This window comes from Macrobrachium rosenbergii, chromosome 23 (assembly GCF_040412425.1).
Source record: "Macrobrachium rosenbergii isolate ZJJX-2024 chromosome 23, ASM4041242v1, whole genome shotgun sequence".
Taxonomy (NCBI): Eukaryota; Metazoa; Arthropoda; class Malacostraca; order Decapoda; family Palaemonidae; genus Macrobrachium; species Macrobrachium rosenbergii.
The window spans coordinates 31,410,305-31,428,736 of NC_089763.1; the positions used below are offsets into that span (position 1 = coordinate 31,410,305).

The 18,432-nt window shown below is 36.7% G+C and overlaps 1 protein-coding gene across 1 annotated transcript; it reads right to left on the reverse strand.

The window, feature by feature from the left end:
- Nucleotides 1–128: 128 nt before the first annotated feature.
- LOC136851070 (cysteine-rich, acidic integral membrane protein-like) lies at nt 129–10,457 on the reverse strand. The gene is made up of 10 exons (XM_067125041.1): nt 10,356–10,457; nt 8,638–8,779; nt 8,168–8,299; nt 5,859–5,996; nt 5,336–5,467; nt 3,621–3,758; nt 3,104–3,235; nt 2,581–2,712; nt 703–765; nt 129–196 (listed from the first exon to the last, which is right to left on the reverse strand). Exons 1-10 carry the CDS (start codon nt 10,455–10,457, stop codon nt 129–131), a joined length of 1,179 nt encoding a protein of 392 aa, XP_066981142.1.
- Nucleotides 10,458–18,432: the final 7,975 nt, after the last annotated feature.

Here is an 18,432-nt window from a genome sequence, read left to right on the forward strand (position 1 = left end):
GAGTTAAGATAGTTGTTTAATGAATTAACATTTTGATTACCCGTGAAGAATTCTAAATAAACAAACCTGTTTGAGGGACAGCATTTACACCCAGGTCCGTCACACCCCCTTGCATTTGCTCTTCATCATTACTGTTGCACTGGCCTCTTGGAACAATATCCTCCATTTTGGAAACATGTAGATGTTATAGTGCATCCTGTACAATAAAGAAAACAGAATTCACTAACGTTTTTAAATCAATATTGATAATTCAATTAGTTATTTACTAGGATAAAAATGTTTACTAGATGAACAAAAGTTTAATATATGATTATTATCCCAAGTGCAATTAGTTTTTTATTCCTTGCTGTTTCCCATATCTACATTTTCCTTCACTTGAATCAGTTTCTTTCTTTCTAGGTTTATCATGAGATCATTATTTTCTTAATCTTGATTTTGTGTTACTTTTCTTGCTTTTTATTTGTGCTGTTTGCCTAATAGATCTAAAAACTGAGAGAGAGAGAGAGAGAGAGAGAGAGAGAGAGAGAGAGAGAGAGAGAGAGAGAGAGAGAGAGAGAGAGACAGAGATAGAGAGAGAGAGTAGTTAAATACACTCTTGTACACTTTTGATTACACGTGGAGAATTTAAATAAACAAACCTTTTGAGGAAACAGCATTTACACCCAGGTCCGTCACACCCCCTTGTAATTTGCTCATCATTACTGTCGCACTGGCCCTTGGCACAATATCCTCCATTTTGGGAACATGTAGATGTTATAGTGCATCCTGTACAATAAAAAAAAACAGAGAATTAGTTAACATTTTTAAATCAATATTGATAATTCAAGCCATACTTTATCAGGGTTGAAAGTGTCCTTTTTTATGTGAACAAAAGTTTAACCTTCAAATTAATATCACAAATGCAGTTAGTTTTTCATTCCTTCTGTTTCCCAAATCTACATTTTCCTTCACCTAACATCAACTTACACTTCGATTTTCTTCTAGGTCTATCACTTGAGATCATTACTTTTTTTAATCTTGATATTTTAAAGTGACCTTTCTTACTTTTATTTTATAATGATAGCTGGGAGAATATTAGGTAGGAATAACGTAAATATAAATTGGGAGAAAAAGAAATCAGAGAGAACCAGTGGTAGACAAAGATTGAGAGAAAGAATGAATAATAAAGAAATGAGACATATAGAAAGAGAGATAGAATAACGATTTCAGGAAGTTTTATGATGGCCAGGGCCAAAACACGGGTGCCAGTAATCTAACCACAATTCAATAACAAAATGCCTAACAACGTCCGGCCTTTAAAGCTGACCTTTCAACTTTCGCCGGAAATAAAGACTTCATAAAAGGTGACGTCATTAGTCCCACCTACGAAGGAGGGGATTATGTCATTTAATCACACCCAAAAGGACGTCATTAGAAAAGCTCCAACCACTTAGGAAGTTTACAAGGCGGGAGAGAAGGTGAATTTGCCTGCCTGTTGATGGGATGGGCATTTTCCATTTTCAAGAACATTCAAAAGCAAGTTTGAAGGAGATAAAGCAATAGCTTTAGCAGACAGAATATTCAGACTTAATAAGCATTTGAGAGAGGTAGTTTACTAGCCTCACCAGTTGTGGGTTGAGATGAAAGAAAGTTTTTTCTTCCTTGATTCACTTAATTTGTATAAATCTGTATATTTTATTAGTGTGTTAATGATTCTGTAAGAAATCTTGACTGTGTCTTCCTAATCCTTCTTTGGACTCAGAATAACATTACAACAATAAGAAAAGAACATCATAACAAATGGTGACTACATCATTTACAATTTAATTTATAATGATTTAGATAAATAATAAAAAACAGAGAGAAAAGAAGAGAGAGAAAAGAGAGAGAGAGAGAGAGAGAGACTAAAATAAAAATGAAAGAGAGAGAGAGAGAGAGACATGCACTCTGTTATACACTATTTGATAACCACGGTCAAGTAATTTTAAGTAAACAACCTGTTTGAGGAACACAACATTTACAGCCAGGTCCGTCACACCCCCTTGCATTTGTTCTTCATTCATTACTGTTGCACTGGTTCTTAGCACAATATCCTCCATTTTGGGAACATGTAGATGTTATAGTGCATCATTTTTAAAACCTTCAAAAGGGTAAGAAAAGAAAAGAAGAGAATTCACTAACATTTTTAAATCAATATTGATCATTCAATTAATACTTTACTAGGATAAAAATGTCCCTTTCCTTAGGTGAACAAAAGTTTAATGTATTATTATTATCCCAAATGAGTTAGTTTTATTCCTTGTGTTTCCCATATCTGGGCCATTTTTCCTTCACTGGAATCAGCTTCTTTCTCTTCTAGGTTTATCATGAGATCATTACTTTTGATAATCTTGATATTTTAAGTTACTTCTCTTGCTTTTTATTTGTGCTGTTTGCCTAATGAGATCTAAAACAGAGAGAGCAATGAGAAAGAGAGAAAAGAAACTTCTTTACAGAGAATAGAAATAAATCCTAAGAGAGTTGAAGAGACAGAAATCAGTTAACATACAGGTGACAATAACATCCTTTGATTAGACATTGAAGAATTTTAAATAAACAAACCTGTTTTGAGGGACACAGCATTTACACCCAGGTCCGTCACATCCCCTTGCATTTGCTCTTCTTCATTACTATTGCACTGGCCCTTGGAACAATATCCTCCATTTTGGGAACATGTGGCTGTTATGGTGCATCCTGTAAAATACAATAGGGAATCATTAACATTTCTAAATTACTATTGATTAATTGAGGTAATATTTTACTAGAATAAAAATGTTTACTAATATGTTAACAAAAGTTTAATGTATTATTATTATCCCAATTGCAGTTAGTTTTCTACCTTCTGTTTCCCGTATCTACATTTTCCTTCACTAACATCAACTTCTTTCTTATCTAGGTTTATCATGAGATTCTTTATTTTCTTAATCTTGACATTTTATGTGATTTTTTCTTGCTTTTCATTTTTGCCTGTTTGCCCAAGAGAGAGAGAGAGAGAGAGAGAGAGAGAGAGAGAGAGAGAGCTATGAAGAGAAGATAAATTGTACATTATGTTTAATTGCACATCAAAATTACTAAATAAACAAACCTGTTTGAGGGACACAGCATTTACACCCAGGTCCATCGCATCCCCCTTGCATTTGCTCTTCATCGTTACTGTTGCACTGGCTCTTGGAACAGTATCCTCCATTTTGGGAGCATGCAGTTGTTATGGTGCATCCTGTCCCTGTACAATAATCAAGATTCAGAAAGTACTAATATTCATGAGATAATGTAGTTATTTCACATGAATAGTTTACTAATATAACAACACATATCTGTTAACTATCCCTTTGCAACAAAATTTTTCTTCCTTGCTGTTTCCCATAGCTACATTCTCTTATGCTTACATCAACTTGTTTCTTATCTAGGTCTGTCACAAGATTCTGTATTTTGTTAATCTTGGTTTGTGTGAAAGAACATTTTTTTGTTTTCTCCTTTGCCTAGGGAGAGAGAGAGAGAGAGAGAGAGAGAGAGAGAGAGAGAGAGAGAGAGAGAGAGAGAGAGAGAGAGGAAGTACATTAGTTGTTTAATGAATAACAGACATTACAAACACTCAAACCAACCTGTTGTAGGGACACAGCATTTACACCCAGGTCCGTCGCATCCCCCTTGAATTTGCTCTTCTTCATTACTATTGCACTGGCTCTTGGAACAATATCCTCCATTTTGGGAACACGCAGTTGTTATGGTGCATCCTGTACCTGTAAAATAAAAAAGCTTTAGAATTTACTAGTATTCATGACTTAATATAGTTATTTGATATGCATAGTTTACTAGTATAACAACACACACAGCTGTGGTTAACTATCCCAAGTGCAATTAGTTTTTTCTTCCTTGCTGTTTCCCATAGCTACATTCTCTTACGCTAACATCAACTTGTTTCTTATCTAGGTCTGTCACAAGATTCTGTATTTTGTTAATCTTGATTTGTGTGTGACTTTTCTTGCTTTTTTGTCCTCTCGCTTTGCTTAGAAGTAAGAGAGAGAGAGAGAGAGAGAGAGAGAGAGAGAGAGAGAGAGAGAGAGAGAGAGAGAGAGAGAGAGAGAGAGAGAGATCATTGTACATTAGTTGTTTAATTTATAATGATATATGATATATAAATAACGTAAATATAACAGAGAGAAAAAGAACTGAGAAGAGAACCAGTGACATAGAGAGAGAGACTAGAATAAAAAAATGAAAATGAGAAAGAGAGAGAGAGATTGGAATAAAATGAAAAGAGAGGGAGGGAATAGCGAAACAGGAAGTGTTATGACTGTGTCGTGTTTACGTAGCAAACCACGGGTGCCAGTAGTTTAACCACAATTGCAACAAGGATGTTTACTCGCCTCACCTGTGAAGCTTTCCTTTTCAATCTCGCTGGAAATCAAGACTTCTGGTGATGTAAAAAGAGCCTCCTTCGGAGGAGGGGTTAATTCATCAAATTACACCCAGCAGGATGTTCTTAGATAAGTTTCAGCCAATTAGACTTCTACCAAAGGTTGGAGAGAAGCTGTTGCCTGCCTGTTGTAGGATGGGCATTCCATTTTTAAAAACCTTCAAAAGGGATGGAGGAGAAACAGAGAGAAGAACAGAGAGAGAAGCAGAAGATCCAAAGAGCCTTAGTGGAGTGAGGCTGTGGGCCTCACCAGTTGTGGGTTGTTAACCAGATTCAAGGAAGCAAGACTCACATTTCGATTTGTATTCAAACTGCTTAACTTGTATATATATCTCACTTGTATATATACAGTGTTTATTTTTAATTAGTGTGTTAATGAAGTAAGAAAGCTGCACTGTGTCTTTCTAAAGCCTCCTGGGACTCAAACGCTACTATAACAACAAAAAGTATACGTTAGTTTTACCAGACCACTGAGGTGATTAACAGCTCTCCTAGGGCTGGCCTGAAGGATTAGACTTATTTTGCATGGCTAAGAACCAATTGGTTACTCAGCAACGGGACCTACAGCTTATTGTGGAATCAAAACCACATTATAGCGAGAAATGAATTTCTATCACCAGAAATAAATTCCCTAATTCTTCATTAGCTGGCCGGAGACTCAACTCGGGCCTAGCAAGTGCTAGGCCACAACTCTTCTGGCTCTCCCAACGAGGAACTACTATAACAACAAAGCCAGCAATGATAAAGCATCTATAGAAGAAAATAATAATCTTCTTTACATGGGTAATGAATAAAATAAATCATAAAAAGTTGAGGTGGTACAAGAAATCATCACATAAAAGGTGACAATAACATCAACAATACAAATTATTAACAGATATTACAAAAACTCAAACCAACCTGTTGTAGGGACACAGCATTTACACCCAGGTCCGTCACATCCCCCTTGAATTTGCTCTTCTTCATTACTATTGCACTGGCTCTTGGAACAATATCCTCCATTTCGGGAACATGTAGTTGTTATGGTGCATCCTGTCCCTGTACAATAATCAAGATTCAGAAATTACTAATATTCATGAGGTAATGTAGTTATTTCACATGAATAGTTTACTAATATAACAACATACATATTTGTTAACTATCCCAAGTGCAACTAGTTTTTTCTTCCTTGCTGTTTCCCAGAGCTACATTCTCTTATGCTTACATCAACTTGTTTCTTATCTAGGTCTGTCACAAGATTCTTTATTTTGTTAATCTTGGTTTGTGTGTGACTTTTCTTGCTTTTTTATTTTCTCCTTTTTGAGAGAGAGAGAGAGAGAGAGAGAGAGAGAGAGAGAGAGAGAGAGAGAGAGAGAGAGAGAGAGAGAGAGAAAGTACATTAGTTGTTTAATTATTAAGAGACATTACAAACACTCAAACCAACCTGTTGTAGGGACACAGCATTTACACCCAGGTCCGTCGCATCCCCCTTGAATTTGCTCTTCTTCATTACTGTTGCACTGGCTCTTGGAACAATATCCTCCGTTTTGGGAACATGCAGTTGTTATGGTGCATCCTGTACCTGTAAAATAAAAAAAGCTTTAGAATTTACTAATATTCATGACTCAATATAGTAATTTGATATGCATAGTTTACTAGTATAGCAACACACACAGCTGTGGTTAACTATCCCAAGTGTAATTAGTTTTTCTTCCTCGTTGTTTCCCATAGGTAGATTCTCTTAAGCTAACATCAACTTGTTTCTTATCTAGGTCTGTCGCAAGATTCCGTATTTTGTTAATCTTGATTTGTGTGTGACTTTTCTTGCTTTTTTGTCCTCTCGCTTTGCTTAGAAGTAACAGAGAGAGAGAGAGAAAGATAAATTGTACATTAGTTGTTTAACTTGTAATGATATATGATATATGAATAAAGTAAATATAACAGAGCAAAAGAAATGAGAAGAGAACCAGTGATATATAATATATATTATATATATATATATATATATATATATATATATATATATATATATATATATATATATATATATAGAGATATATATAGAGATGAGAGAGAGAGAGAGAGAGAGAGAGAGAGAGAGACTAGAATAAAAAAAAGAAACGAGACATAGAGAGAGAGAAAGGGAGAGATTGGAGTAAAATAAACAGAGAGAGAGAGAGAGAGGGAATAGTGAAACAGGAAGTGTTATGACTGTGTTTACTTAGCAAAACACGGGTGCCAGTAATTTAACCACAATTGTAACAAGGATGTTTACTCGCCTCACCTGTGAAGCTTTCCTGTTCAATCTCGGTAGAAATCAAGAATTCTGGTGATGTAAAGTGAGCCTCCTTCGTAGGAGGGGTTAATTCATCAAATTAAACCCAGCAGGACGTCCTTAGATAAGTTTCAGCCAATTAAACTTCTACCAAGGGTTGGAGAGAAGCTGTTGCCTGCCTGTTGTAGGATGGGCATTCCATTTTAAAAACCTTCAAAAGGGATGGAGGAGAAACAGAGAGAAGAACAGAGAGAGAAGCAGAAGATCCAAAGAGCCTTAGTGGAGTGAGGCTGTGGGTCTCACCAGTTGTGGGTTGTTAACCAGATTCAAGAAAGCAAGACTCACACTTTCGATTTGTATTCAAACTACTTAACTTGTATATATATCTCACTTGTATATGTACAGTGTTATTTTTAATTAGTGTGTTAATGAAGTAAGAAAGCTGCACTGTGTCTTTCTAAAGCCTCCTGGGACTCAAACGCTACTATAACAACAAAAGTATACATTAATTTTACCAGACCACTGAGGTGATTAACAGCTCTCCTAGGGCTGGCCCGAAGGATTAGACTTATTTTGCATGGCTAAGAACCAATTGGTTACTCAGCAACGGGACCTACAGCTTATTGTGGAATCAGAACCACATTATAGCGAGAAATGAATTTCTATCACCAGAAATAAATTCCCGTAATTCTTCATTAGCCGGCCGGAGACTCGAACTTGGGCCTAGCGAGTGCTAGGCCACAACTCTACCGACTCGCCCAATGAGGAACTACAATAACAGCAAAGCCAGCAATGATAAAGCATCCATAGAAGAAAATAATAAACTTCTTTACATGGGCAACGAATAAAATAAATCCTAAAAAGTTGAAGGTGGTACAAGAAATCATCACATAAAAAGGTGACAATAACATCAACAATACAAATTATTAACAGACATTACAAAAACTCAAACCAACCTGTTGTAGGGACACAGCATTTACACCCAGGTCCGTCGCATCCCCCTTGAATTTGCTCTTCTTCATTACTGTTGCACTGGCTCTTGGAACAATATCCTCCATTTCGGGAACATGTAGTTGTTATGGTGCATCTTGTCCCTGTACAATAATCAAGATTTAGAAATTACTAATATTCATGAGGTAATGTAGTTATTTCACATAAATAGTTTACTAATATGACAACACATATCTGTTAACTATCCCTATTGCAACTATGTTTTTTCTTCCTTGCTGTTTCCCATAACTATATTCTCTTATGCTAACATCAACTTGTTACTTATCTAGGTCTGTCACAAGATTCTTTATTTTGTTAATCTTGTTTGTATGTGATTTTTCCTGCTATTTTGTTTTCTCTCCTTGCCTAGGAGAGAGAGAGAGAGAGAGAGAGAGAGAGAGAGAGAGAGAGAGAGAGAGAGAGAGAGAGAGATAAATTGTACATTAGTTGTTTAATTATTAACAAACATTACAAACACTCAAACAAACCTGTTGTAGGGACACAGCATTTACACCCAGGTCCGTCGCATCCCCCTTGAATTTGCTCCTCTTCATTACTATTGCACTGGCTCTTGGAACAATATCCTCCATTTTGGGAGCATGCAGTTGTTATGGTGCATCCTGTCCCTGTACAATAATCAAGATTCAGAAATTACTAATATTCATGAGGTAATGTAGTTATTTCACATGAATAGTTTACTTATATAACAACACACATATCTGTTAACTATCCCAAGTGCAACTAGTTTTTTCTTCCTTGCTGTTTCCCAGAGCTACATTCTCTTATGCTTACATCAGCTTGTTTCTTATCTAGGTCTGTCACAAGATTCTGTATTTTGTTAATCTTGGTTTGTGTGTGACTTTGTTGCTTTTTTGTTTTCTCGCTTTGCCTAGAGAGAGAGAGAGAGAGAAAGTACATTAGTTGTTTAATGAATAACAGACATTACAAACACTCAAACCAACCTGTTGTAGGGACACAGCATTTACACCCAGGTCCGTCGCATCCCCCTTGAATTTGCTCTTCTTCATTACTATTGCACTGGCTCTTGGAACAATATCCTCCATTTTGGGAACACGCAGTTGTTGTGGTGCATCCTGTACCTGTAAAATAAAAAAGCTGTAGAATTTACTAGTATTCATGACTTAATATAGTTATTTGATATGCATAGTTTACTAGTATAACAACACACACAGCTGTGGTTAACTATCCCAAGTGCAATTAGTTTTTTCTTCCTTGCTGTTTCCCATAGCTACATTCTCTTACGCTAACGTCAACTTGTTTCTTATCTAGGTCTGTCACAAGATTCTGTATTTTGTTAATCTTGATTTGTGTGTGACTTTTCTTGCTTTTTTGTCCTCTCGCTTTGCTTAGAAGTAAGAGAGAGAGAGAGAGAGAGAGAGAGAGAGAGAGAGAGAGAGAGAGAGAGAGATAAATTGTACATTAGTTGTTTAATTTGTAATGATATATGAGATATGAATAACATAAATATAACAGAGAGAAAAAGAACTGAGAAGAGAACCAGTGATATATAGAGAGAGAGACTAGAATAAAAAAAAATGAAACGAGACATAGAGAGAGAGAGAGAGGGAGAGATTGGAATAAAATGAACAGGGAGGGAGGGAGAGGGGGGGGAATAGCAAAACAGGAAGTGTTATGGCTGTGTCATGTTTACATAGCAAAACACGGGTGCCAGTAATTTAACCACAATTGCAACAAGGATGTTTGCTCGCCTCACCTGTGAAGCTTTCCTGTTCAATCTCACTGGAAATCAAGACTTCCGGTGAGGTAAAAAGAGCCTCCTTCGTAGGAGAGGTTAATTCATCAAATTAAACCCAGCAGGACATCCTTAGATAAGTTTCAGCCTATTAGACTTCTACCAAGGGATGGAGAGAAGCTGTTGCCTGCCTATTGTAGGATGGGCATTCCATTTTTAAAAACCTTCAAAAGGGAAGGAGGAGAAACAGAGAAGAACAGAGAGAAGCAGTAGATCCAAAGAGCCTTAGTGGAGTGAGGCTGTGGGTCTCACCAGTTGTGGGTTGTTAACCAGATTCAAGAAAGGAAGACACACTTCGATTTGTATTCAAACTACTTAACTTGTATATATATCTCACTTGTTTACGTACAGTGTTATTTTTAATTAGTGTGTTAATGAAGTAAGAAAGCTGCACTGTGTCTTTCTAAAGCCTCCTGGGACTCAAACGCTACTATAACAACAAAAGTATACGTTAGTTTTACGAGACCACTGAGGTGATCAACAGCTCTCCTAGGGCTGGCCCAAAGTATTAGACTTATTTTGCATGGCTAAGAACTAATTGCTTACTCAGCAACGGGACCTACAGCTTATTGTGGAATCAGAACCACATTATAGCGAGAAATGAATTTCTATCACCAGAAATAAATTCCCCTAATTCTTCATTAGCTGGCCAGGGACTTGAACTCGGGCCTAGCAACTGCTAGCCCACAACTCTACCGACACTTCCACCGAGGAACTACTATAACAACAAAGCCAGCAATGATAAAGCATCTATACAAGAAAATAATAAACTTCTTTACATGGGCAACGAATAAAATAAATCATAAAAAGTTGAAGGTGGTATAAGAAATCATTACATAAAAAGGTGACAATAACATCAACAATACAAATTATTAACAGACATTACAAAAACTCAAACCAACCTGTTGTAGGGACACAGCATTTACACCCAGGTCCGTCGCATTCCCCTTGAATTTGCTCTTCTTCATTACTATTGCACTGGCTCTTGGAACAATATCCTCCATTTTGGGAACATGCAGTTGTTATGGTGCATCCTGTACCTGTAAAATAAAAAAAGCTTTAGAATTTACTAATATTCATGACTTAATATAGTTATTTGATATGAATAGTTTACTAGTATAACAACACACTCAGCTGTGGTTAACTATCCCAAGTGCAATTAGTTTTTTCTTCCTTGCTGTTTCCCATAGCTACATTCTCTTAACGCTAACATCAACTTGTTTCTTATCTAGGTCTGTCACAAGATTCTGTATTTTGTTAATCTTGATTTGTGTGTGACTTTTCTTGCTTTTTGTCCTTTTTTCATGACTCTTTGCTTAGAAGATAGAGAGAGAGAGAGAGAGAGAGAGAGAGAGAGATCATTGTAACATTAGTTGATTCCGTATTTTTAATTTATAATGATATATGATATATAAATAACGTAAATATAACAGAGAGAAAAAGAACTGAGAAGAGAACCAGTGACATAGAGAGAGAGAGAGAGAGAGAGAGAGAGAGAGAGAGACTAAAATAAAAATGAAACGAGAGAGAGAGAAAGAGAGGGAATAGCGAAACAGGAAGTGTTATGACTGTGTCGTGTTTACGTAGCAAACCATGGGTGCCAGTAGTTTAACCACAATTGTAACAAGGATGTTTACTCGCCTCACCTGTGAAGCTTTCCTTTTCAATCTCGCTGAAATCAAGACTTCTGGTGATGTAAAAAGAGCCTCCTTCGGAGGAGGGATTAATTCATCAAATTACACCCAGCAGGATGTTCTTAGATAACTTTCAGTCAATTAGACTTCTACCAAGGGTTGGAGAGAAGCTGTTGCCTGCCTGTTGTAGGATGGGCATTTCATTTTTAAAAACCTTCAAAAGGGATGGAGGAGAAACAGAGAGAAGAACAGAGAGAGAAGCAGAAGATCCAAAGAGCCTTAGTGGAGTGAGGCTGTGGGCCTCACCAGTTGTGGGTTGTTAACCAGATTCAAGGAAGCAAGACTCACACTTCGATTTGTATTCAAACTACTTAACTTGTATATATATCTCACTTGTATATATACAGTGTTTATTTTTAATTAGTGTGTTAATGAAGTAAGAAAGCTGCACTGTGTCTTTCTAAAGCCTCCTGGGACTCAAACGCTACTATAACAACAAAAGTATACGTTAGTTTTACCAGACCACTGAGGTGATTAACAGCTCTCCTAGGGCTGGCCCGAAGGATTAGACTTATTTTGCATGGCTAAGAACCAATTGGTTACTCAGCAACGGGACCTACAGCTTATTGTGGAATCAGAACCACATTATAGCGAGAAATGAATTTCTATCACCAGAAATAAATTCCCTAATTCTTCATTAGCTGGCCGGAGACTCAACTCGGGCCTAGCAAGTGCTCAGGCCACAACTCTTCTGGCTCTCCCAACGAGGAACTACTATAACAACAAAGCCAGCAATGATAAAGCATCTATAGAAGAAAATAATAATCTTCTTTACATGGGTAATGAATAAAATAAATCATAAAAAGTTGAAGGTGGTACAAGGAATCATCACATAAAAAGGTGACAATAACATCAACAATACAAATTATTAACAGATATTACAAAAACTCAAACCAACCTGTTGTAGGGACACAGCATTTACACCCAGGTCCGTCACATCCCCCTTGAATTTGCTCTTCTTCATTACTATTGCACTGGCTCTTGGAACAATATCCTCCATTTCGGGAACATGTAGTTGTTATGGTGCATCCTGTCCCTGTACAATAATCAAGATTCAGAAATTACTAATATTCATGAGGTAATGTAGTTATTTCACATGAATAGTTTACTAATATAACAACATACATATTTGTTAACTATCCCAAGTGCAACTAGTTTTTTCTTCCTTGCTGTTTCCCAGAGCTACATTCTCTTATGCTTACATCAACTTGTTTCTTATCTAGGTCTGTCACAAGATTCTTTATTTTGTTAATCTTGGTTTGTGTGTGACTTTGTTGCTTTTTTGTTTTCTCGCTTTGCCTAGGAGAGAGAGAGAGAGAAAGTACATTAGTTGTTTAATTATTAAGAGACATTACAAACACTCAAACCAACCTGTTGTAGGGACACAGCATTTACACCCAGGTCCGTCGCATCCCCCTTGAATTTGCTCTTCTTCATTACTATTGCACTGGCTCTTGGAACAATATCCTCCATTTTGGGAACACGCAGTTGTTATGGTGCATCCTGTACCTGTAAAATAAAAGCTTTAGAATTTACTAGTATTCATGACTTGATATAGTTATTTGATATGCATAGTTTACTAGTATAACAATAACACACAGCTGTGGTTAACTATCCCAAGTGCAATTAGTTTTTTTCTTCCTTGCTGTTTCATATAGCTACATTCTCTTACGCTAACATCAACTTGTTTCTTATCTAGGTCTGTCACAAGATTCTGTATTTTGTTAATCTTGATTTGTGTGTGACTTTTCTTGCTTTTTTGTCCTCTCGCTTTGCTTAGAAGTAAGAAAGAGAGAGAGAGAGAGAGAGAGAGATAAATTGTACATTAGTTGTTTAATTTGTAATGATATATGAGATATGAATAACATAAATATAACAGAGAGAAAAAGAACTGAGAAGAGAACCAGTGATATATAGAGAGAGAGACTAGAATAAAAAAAAATGAAACGAGACATAGAGAGAGAGAGGGAGAGATTGGAATAAAATGAACAGAGAGGGAGGGAGGGGGGGGGGGTAATAGCAAAACAGGAAGTGTTATGACTGTGTCATGTTTACGTAGCAAAACACGGGTGCCAGTAATTTAACCACAATTGCAACAAGGATGTTTGCTCGCCTCACCTGTGAAGCTTTCCTGTTCAATCTCGCCGGAAATCAAGACTTCCGGTGAGGTAAAAAGAGCCTCCTTCGGAGGAGGGGTTAATTCATCAAATTACACCCAGCAGGATGTTCTTAGATAAGTTTCAGCCAATTAGACTTCTACCAAGGGTTGGAGAGAAGCTGTTGCCTGCCTGTTGTAGGATGGGCATTCCATTTTTAAAAACCTTCAAAAGGGATGGAGGAGAAACAGAGAGAAGAACAGAGAGAGAAGCAGAAGATCCAAAGAGCCTTAGTGGAGTGAGGCTGTGGGCCTCACCAGTTTTGGGTTGTTAACCAGATTCAAGGAAGCAAGACTCACACTTCGATTTGTATTCAAACTACTTAACTTGTATATATATCTCACTTGTATATATACAGTGTTTATTTTTAATTAGTGTGTTAATGAAGTAAGAAAGCTGCACTGTGTCTTTCTAAAGCCTCCTGGGACTCAAACGCTACTATAACAACAAAAGTATATGTTAGTTTTACCAGACCACTGAGGTGATTAACAGCTCTCCTAGGGCTGGCCCGAAGGATTAGACTTATTTTGCATGGCTAAGAACCAATTGGTTACTCAGCAACGGGACCTACAGCTTATTGTGGAATCAGAACCACATTATAGCGAGAAATGAATTTCTATCACCAGAAATAAATTCCCCTAATTCTTCATTAGCTGGCCGGAGACTCAACTCGGGCCTAGTAAGTGCTAGGCCACAACTCTTCTGGCTCTCCCAACGAGGAACTACTATAACAACAAAGCCAGCAATGATAAAGCATCTATAGAAGAAAATAATAATCTTCTTTACATGGGTAATGAATAAAATAAATCATAAAAAGTTGGAGGTGGTACAAGAAATCATCACATAAAAAGGTGACAATAACATCAACAATACAAATTATTAACAGATATTACAAAAACTCAAACCAACCTGTTGTAGGGACACAGCATTTACACCCAGGTCCGTCACATCCCCCTTGAATTTGCTCTTCTTCATTACTATTGCACTGGCTCTTGGAACAATATCCTCCATTTCGGGAACATGTAGTTGTTATGGTGCATCCTGTCCCTGTACAATAATCAAGATTCAGAAATTACTAATATTCATGAGGTAATGTAGTTATTTCACATGAATAGTTTACTAATATAACAACATACATATTTGTTAACTATCCCAAGTGCAACTAGTTTTTTCTTCCTTGCTGTTTCCCATAGCTACATTCTCTTATGCTTACATCAACTTGTTTCTTATCTAGGTCTGTCACAAGATTCTTTATTTTGTTAATCTTGGTTTGTGTGTGACTTTTCTTGCTTTTTTTATTTTCTCGCTTTGCCTAGGAGAGAGAGAGAGAGAGAGAGAGAGAGAGAGAGAGAGAAAGTACATTAGTTGTTTAATTATTAAGAGACATTACAAACACTCAAACCAACCTGTTGTAGGGACAGCATTTACACCCAGGTCCGTCGCATCCCCTTTGAATTTGCTCTTCTTCATTACTGTTGCACTGGCTCTTGGAACAATATCCTCCGTTTTTGGGAACATGCAGTTGTTATGGTGCATCCTGTACCTGTAAAATAAAAAAAGCTTTAGAATTTACTAATATTCATGACTCAATATAGTAATTTGATATGCATAGTTTACTAGTATAGCAACACACACAGCTGTGGTTAACTATCCCAAGTGTAATTAGTTTTTTCTTCCTCGTTGTTTCCCATAGGTAGATTCTCTTAAGCTAACATCAACTTGTTTCTTATCTAGGTCTGTCGCAAGATTCCGTATTTTGTTAATCTTGATTTGTGTGTGACTTTTCTTGCTTTTTTGTCCTCTCGCTTTGCTTAGAAGTAACAGAGAGAGAGAGAGAAAGATAAATTGTACATTAGTTGTTTAACTTGTAATGATATATGATATATGAATAGAGTAAATATAACAGAGCAAAAAAATGAGAAGAGAACCAGTGATATATAATATATATTATATATATATATATATATATATATATATATATATATATATAGAGAGAGAGAGAGAGAGAGAGAGAGAGAGAGAGAGAGAGAGAAAACTAGAAAAAAAAAAAAAAAGAAACGAGACATAGAGAGAGAGAAAGGGAGAGATTGGAGTAAAATGAACAGAGAGAGAGAGAGAGGGAATAGTGAAACAGGAAGTGTTATGACTGTGTTTACTTAGCAAAACACAGGTGCCAGTAATTTAACCACAATTGTAACAGGGATGTTTACTTGCCTCACCTGTGAAGCTTTCCTGTTCAATCTCGGTAGAAATCAAGAATTCTGGTGATGTAAAGTGAGCCTCCTTCGTAGGAGGGGTTAATTCATCAAATTACACCCAGCAGGACGTCCTTAGATAAGTTTCAGCCAATTAAACTTCTACCAAGGGATGGAGAGAAGCTGTTGCCTGCCTATTGTAGGATGGGCATTCCATTTTTAAAAACCTTCAAAAGGGAAGGAGGAGAAACAGAGAGAAGAACAGAGAGAAGCAGAAGATCCAAAGAGCCTTAGTGGAGTGAGGCTGTGGGTCTCACCAGTTGTGGGTTGTTAACCAGATTCAAGAAAGCAAGACTCACACTTCAATTTGTATTCAAACTACTTAACTTGTAAATATATCTCACTTGTATATGTACAGTGTTATTTTTAATTAGTGTGTTAATGAAGTAAGAAAGCTGCACTGTGTCTTTCTAAAGCCTCCTGGATTCAAATGCTACTATAACAACAAAAGTATACCTTAGTTTTACCAGACCACTGAGCTGATTAACAGCTCTCCTAGGGCTGGCCCGAAGGATTAGACTTATTTTGCATGGCTAAGAACCAATTGGTTACTCAGCAACGGGACCTACAGCTTATTGTGGAATCAGAACCACATTATAGCGAGAAATGAATTTCTATCACCAGAAATAAATTCCCGTAATTCTTCATTAGCCGGCCGGACACTCGAACTCGGGCCTAGCGAGTGCTAGGCCACAACTCTACCGACTCGCCCAATGAGGAACTACAATAACAGCAAAGCCAGCAATGATAAAGCATCCATAGAAGAAAATAATAAATTTCTTTACATGGGCAACGAATAAAATAAATCCTAAAAAGTTGAAGGTGGTACAAGAAATCATTACATAAAAAGGTGACAATAACATCAACATTATAAATTATTAACAGACATTACAAAAACTCAAACCAACCTGTTGTAGGGACACAGCATTTACACCCAGGTCCGTCGCATCCCCCTTGAATTTGCTCTTCTTCATTACTATTGCACTGGCTCTTGGAACAGTATCCTTCATTTTGGGAACATGTAGTTGTTATGGTGCATCCTGTCCCTGTACAATAATCAAGATTTAGAAATTACTAATATTCATGAGGTAATGTAGTTATTTCACATGAATAGTTTACTAATATAACAACACATATCTGTTAACTATCCCTATTGCAACAAAATTTTTTCTTCCTTGCTGTTTCCCATAGCTACATTCTCTTATGCTAACATCAACTTGTTGCTTATCTAGGTCTGTCACCAGATTCCTTATTTTGTTAATATTGGATTGTGTGCGACTTTTCTTCCTTTGTTGTTTTCTCGCTTTGCATAGGAGTGAGAGAGAGAGAGAGAGAGAGAGAGAGAGAGAGAGAGAGAGAGTACATTAGTTGTTTAATTATTAACAGACATTACAAACACTCAAACCAACCTGTTGTAGGGACACAGCATTTACATCCAGGTCCGTCGCATCCCCCTTGAATTTGCTCTACTTCATTACTATTGCACTGGCTCTTGGAACAATATCCTCCATTTTGGGAACATGCAGTTGTTATGGTGCATCCTGTACCTGTATGATAAAGATTTTAAATTTACTAATATTCATGAGGTAATATAATTGATTCATATGAATAATTTACTAGGATAATAACGCCCATTTCTATTGTTAAACGAAGTTTACTAGGATAACAACATGCATATCTATTGCTCAGCCGATGTTTAATAATTCTCTTAACCCAAGAGCAACAAGATTTTTCCTCCTTGCTGTTCCCTATAGCTACACTGGCTTTTGTTTGCATCAACTTCCTAATTTTTTAGGTCTGTCTCGAGATTCTTTATGTTATTAACCCTTTGTGGACCGATGAGACCCCTTGAGACCTCAGCACGTTTTCACAGTAGGGCCATTTTCATTTTTTGAATTCCAAAGATATCATATCTCCTGAATTTTACTGTTAGTGTTGTATGTATGCTCTAAAAAAATATGGGCACCTAATCGCCAGTTATTTGGTAGTGATAGCTAAAATGTCTCCTGATGGGGTCCATGGAGACCCCTATGGTCTTTTGTGCCACCAGTTTATTTGTGTTCTTTTGCCGATTTTTCTAACATAACTTTATTTCTTAGTCCCAGAACACTTCAAGATATGTATACATATGTATATATACATATATATATGTGTATATAAATATTTATATAAATTAGGAACACTGATGAAGGGTAGACATGAAATACCTTCATCATTGCAAGAATCTCATTATGGTCAACTTTATTGTACAAGTTGGTCTTCAGCAAAAGATCATCACCTTATGATATGCAGTTATGTCCCAAAAATAAAGAAGACTGCTGTCTTGCTTAGCGCTTTATATTATAAAAACAAAATACAAAAAATGAATCGCACAACTAATGTTGTTCTGGACTGTATTACAGCAAAAGGTGATGGTACTACATTAGACCTACAGTAATGGTCAAAAACTACTCATGCAAGTGCTCAACAAACAGATGGCCTTTGAATATTTTCTACTGGATGATTAATGATGGTGGATACAATTCACCTCCGTGTTTCAAGGAAAAAACTCAGATGTATAAAGGAAACTAAAATCTCAAACAGTTCCTTTCAGACTTGTTAGAACAACTTTGCAAACCACAAATACATTGGCGTTTCAAGGCAGCATGCTGCACTGTGTATGGAAACGTTTGTGCCTTATGAGCATACAGCAGAACCATCTCAATCTCAGACCAAAGAAATCCAGAAAGAACGTTGTACAAAGTGTCCTAAGAAGCTAGATAGGAAAAATTCGCGCACGAATTGTGCGTTAATAGTGCTGGTTTTTGGTGTCTTCTAGCTTATTAATTTTCACACTTTGCTTTGAAGTAATTGGAAAAGAGAGAGAGAGAGAGA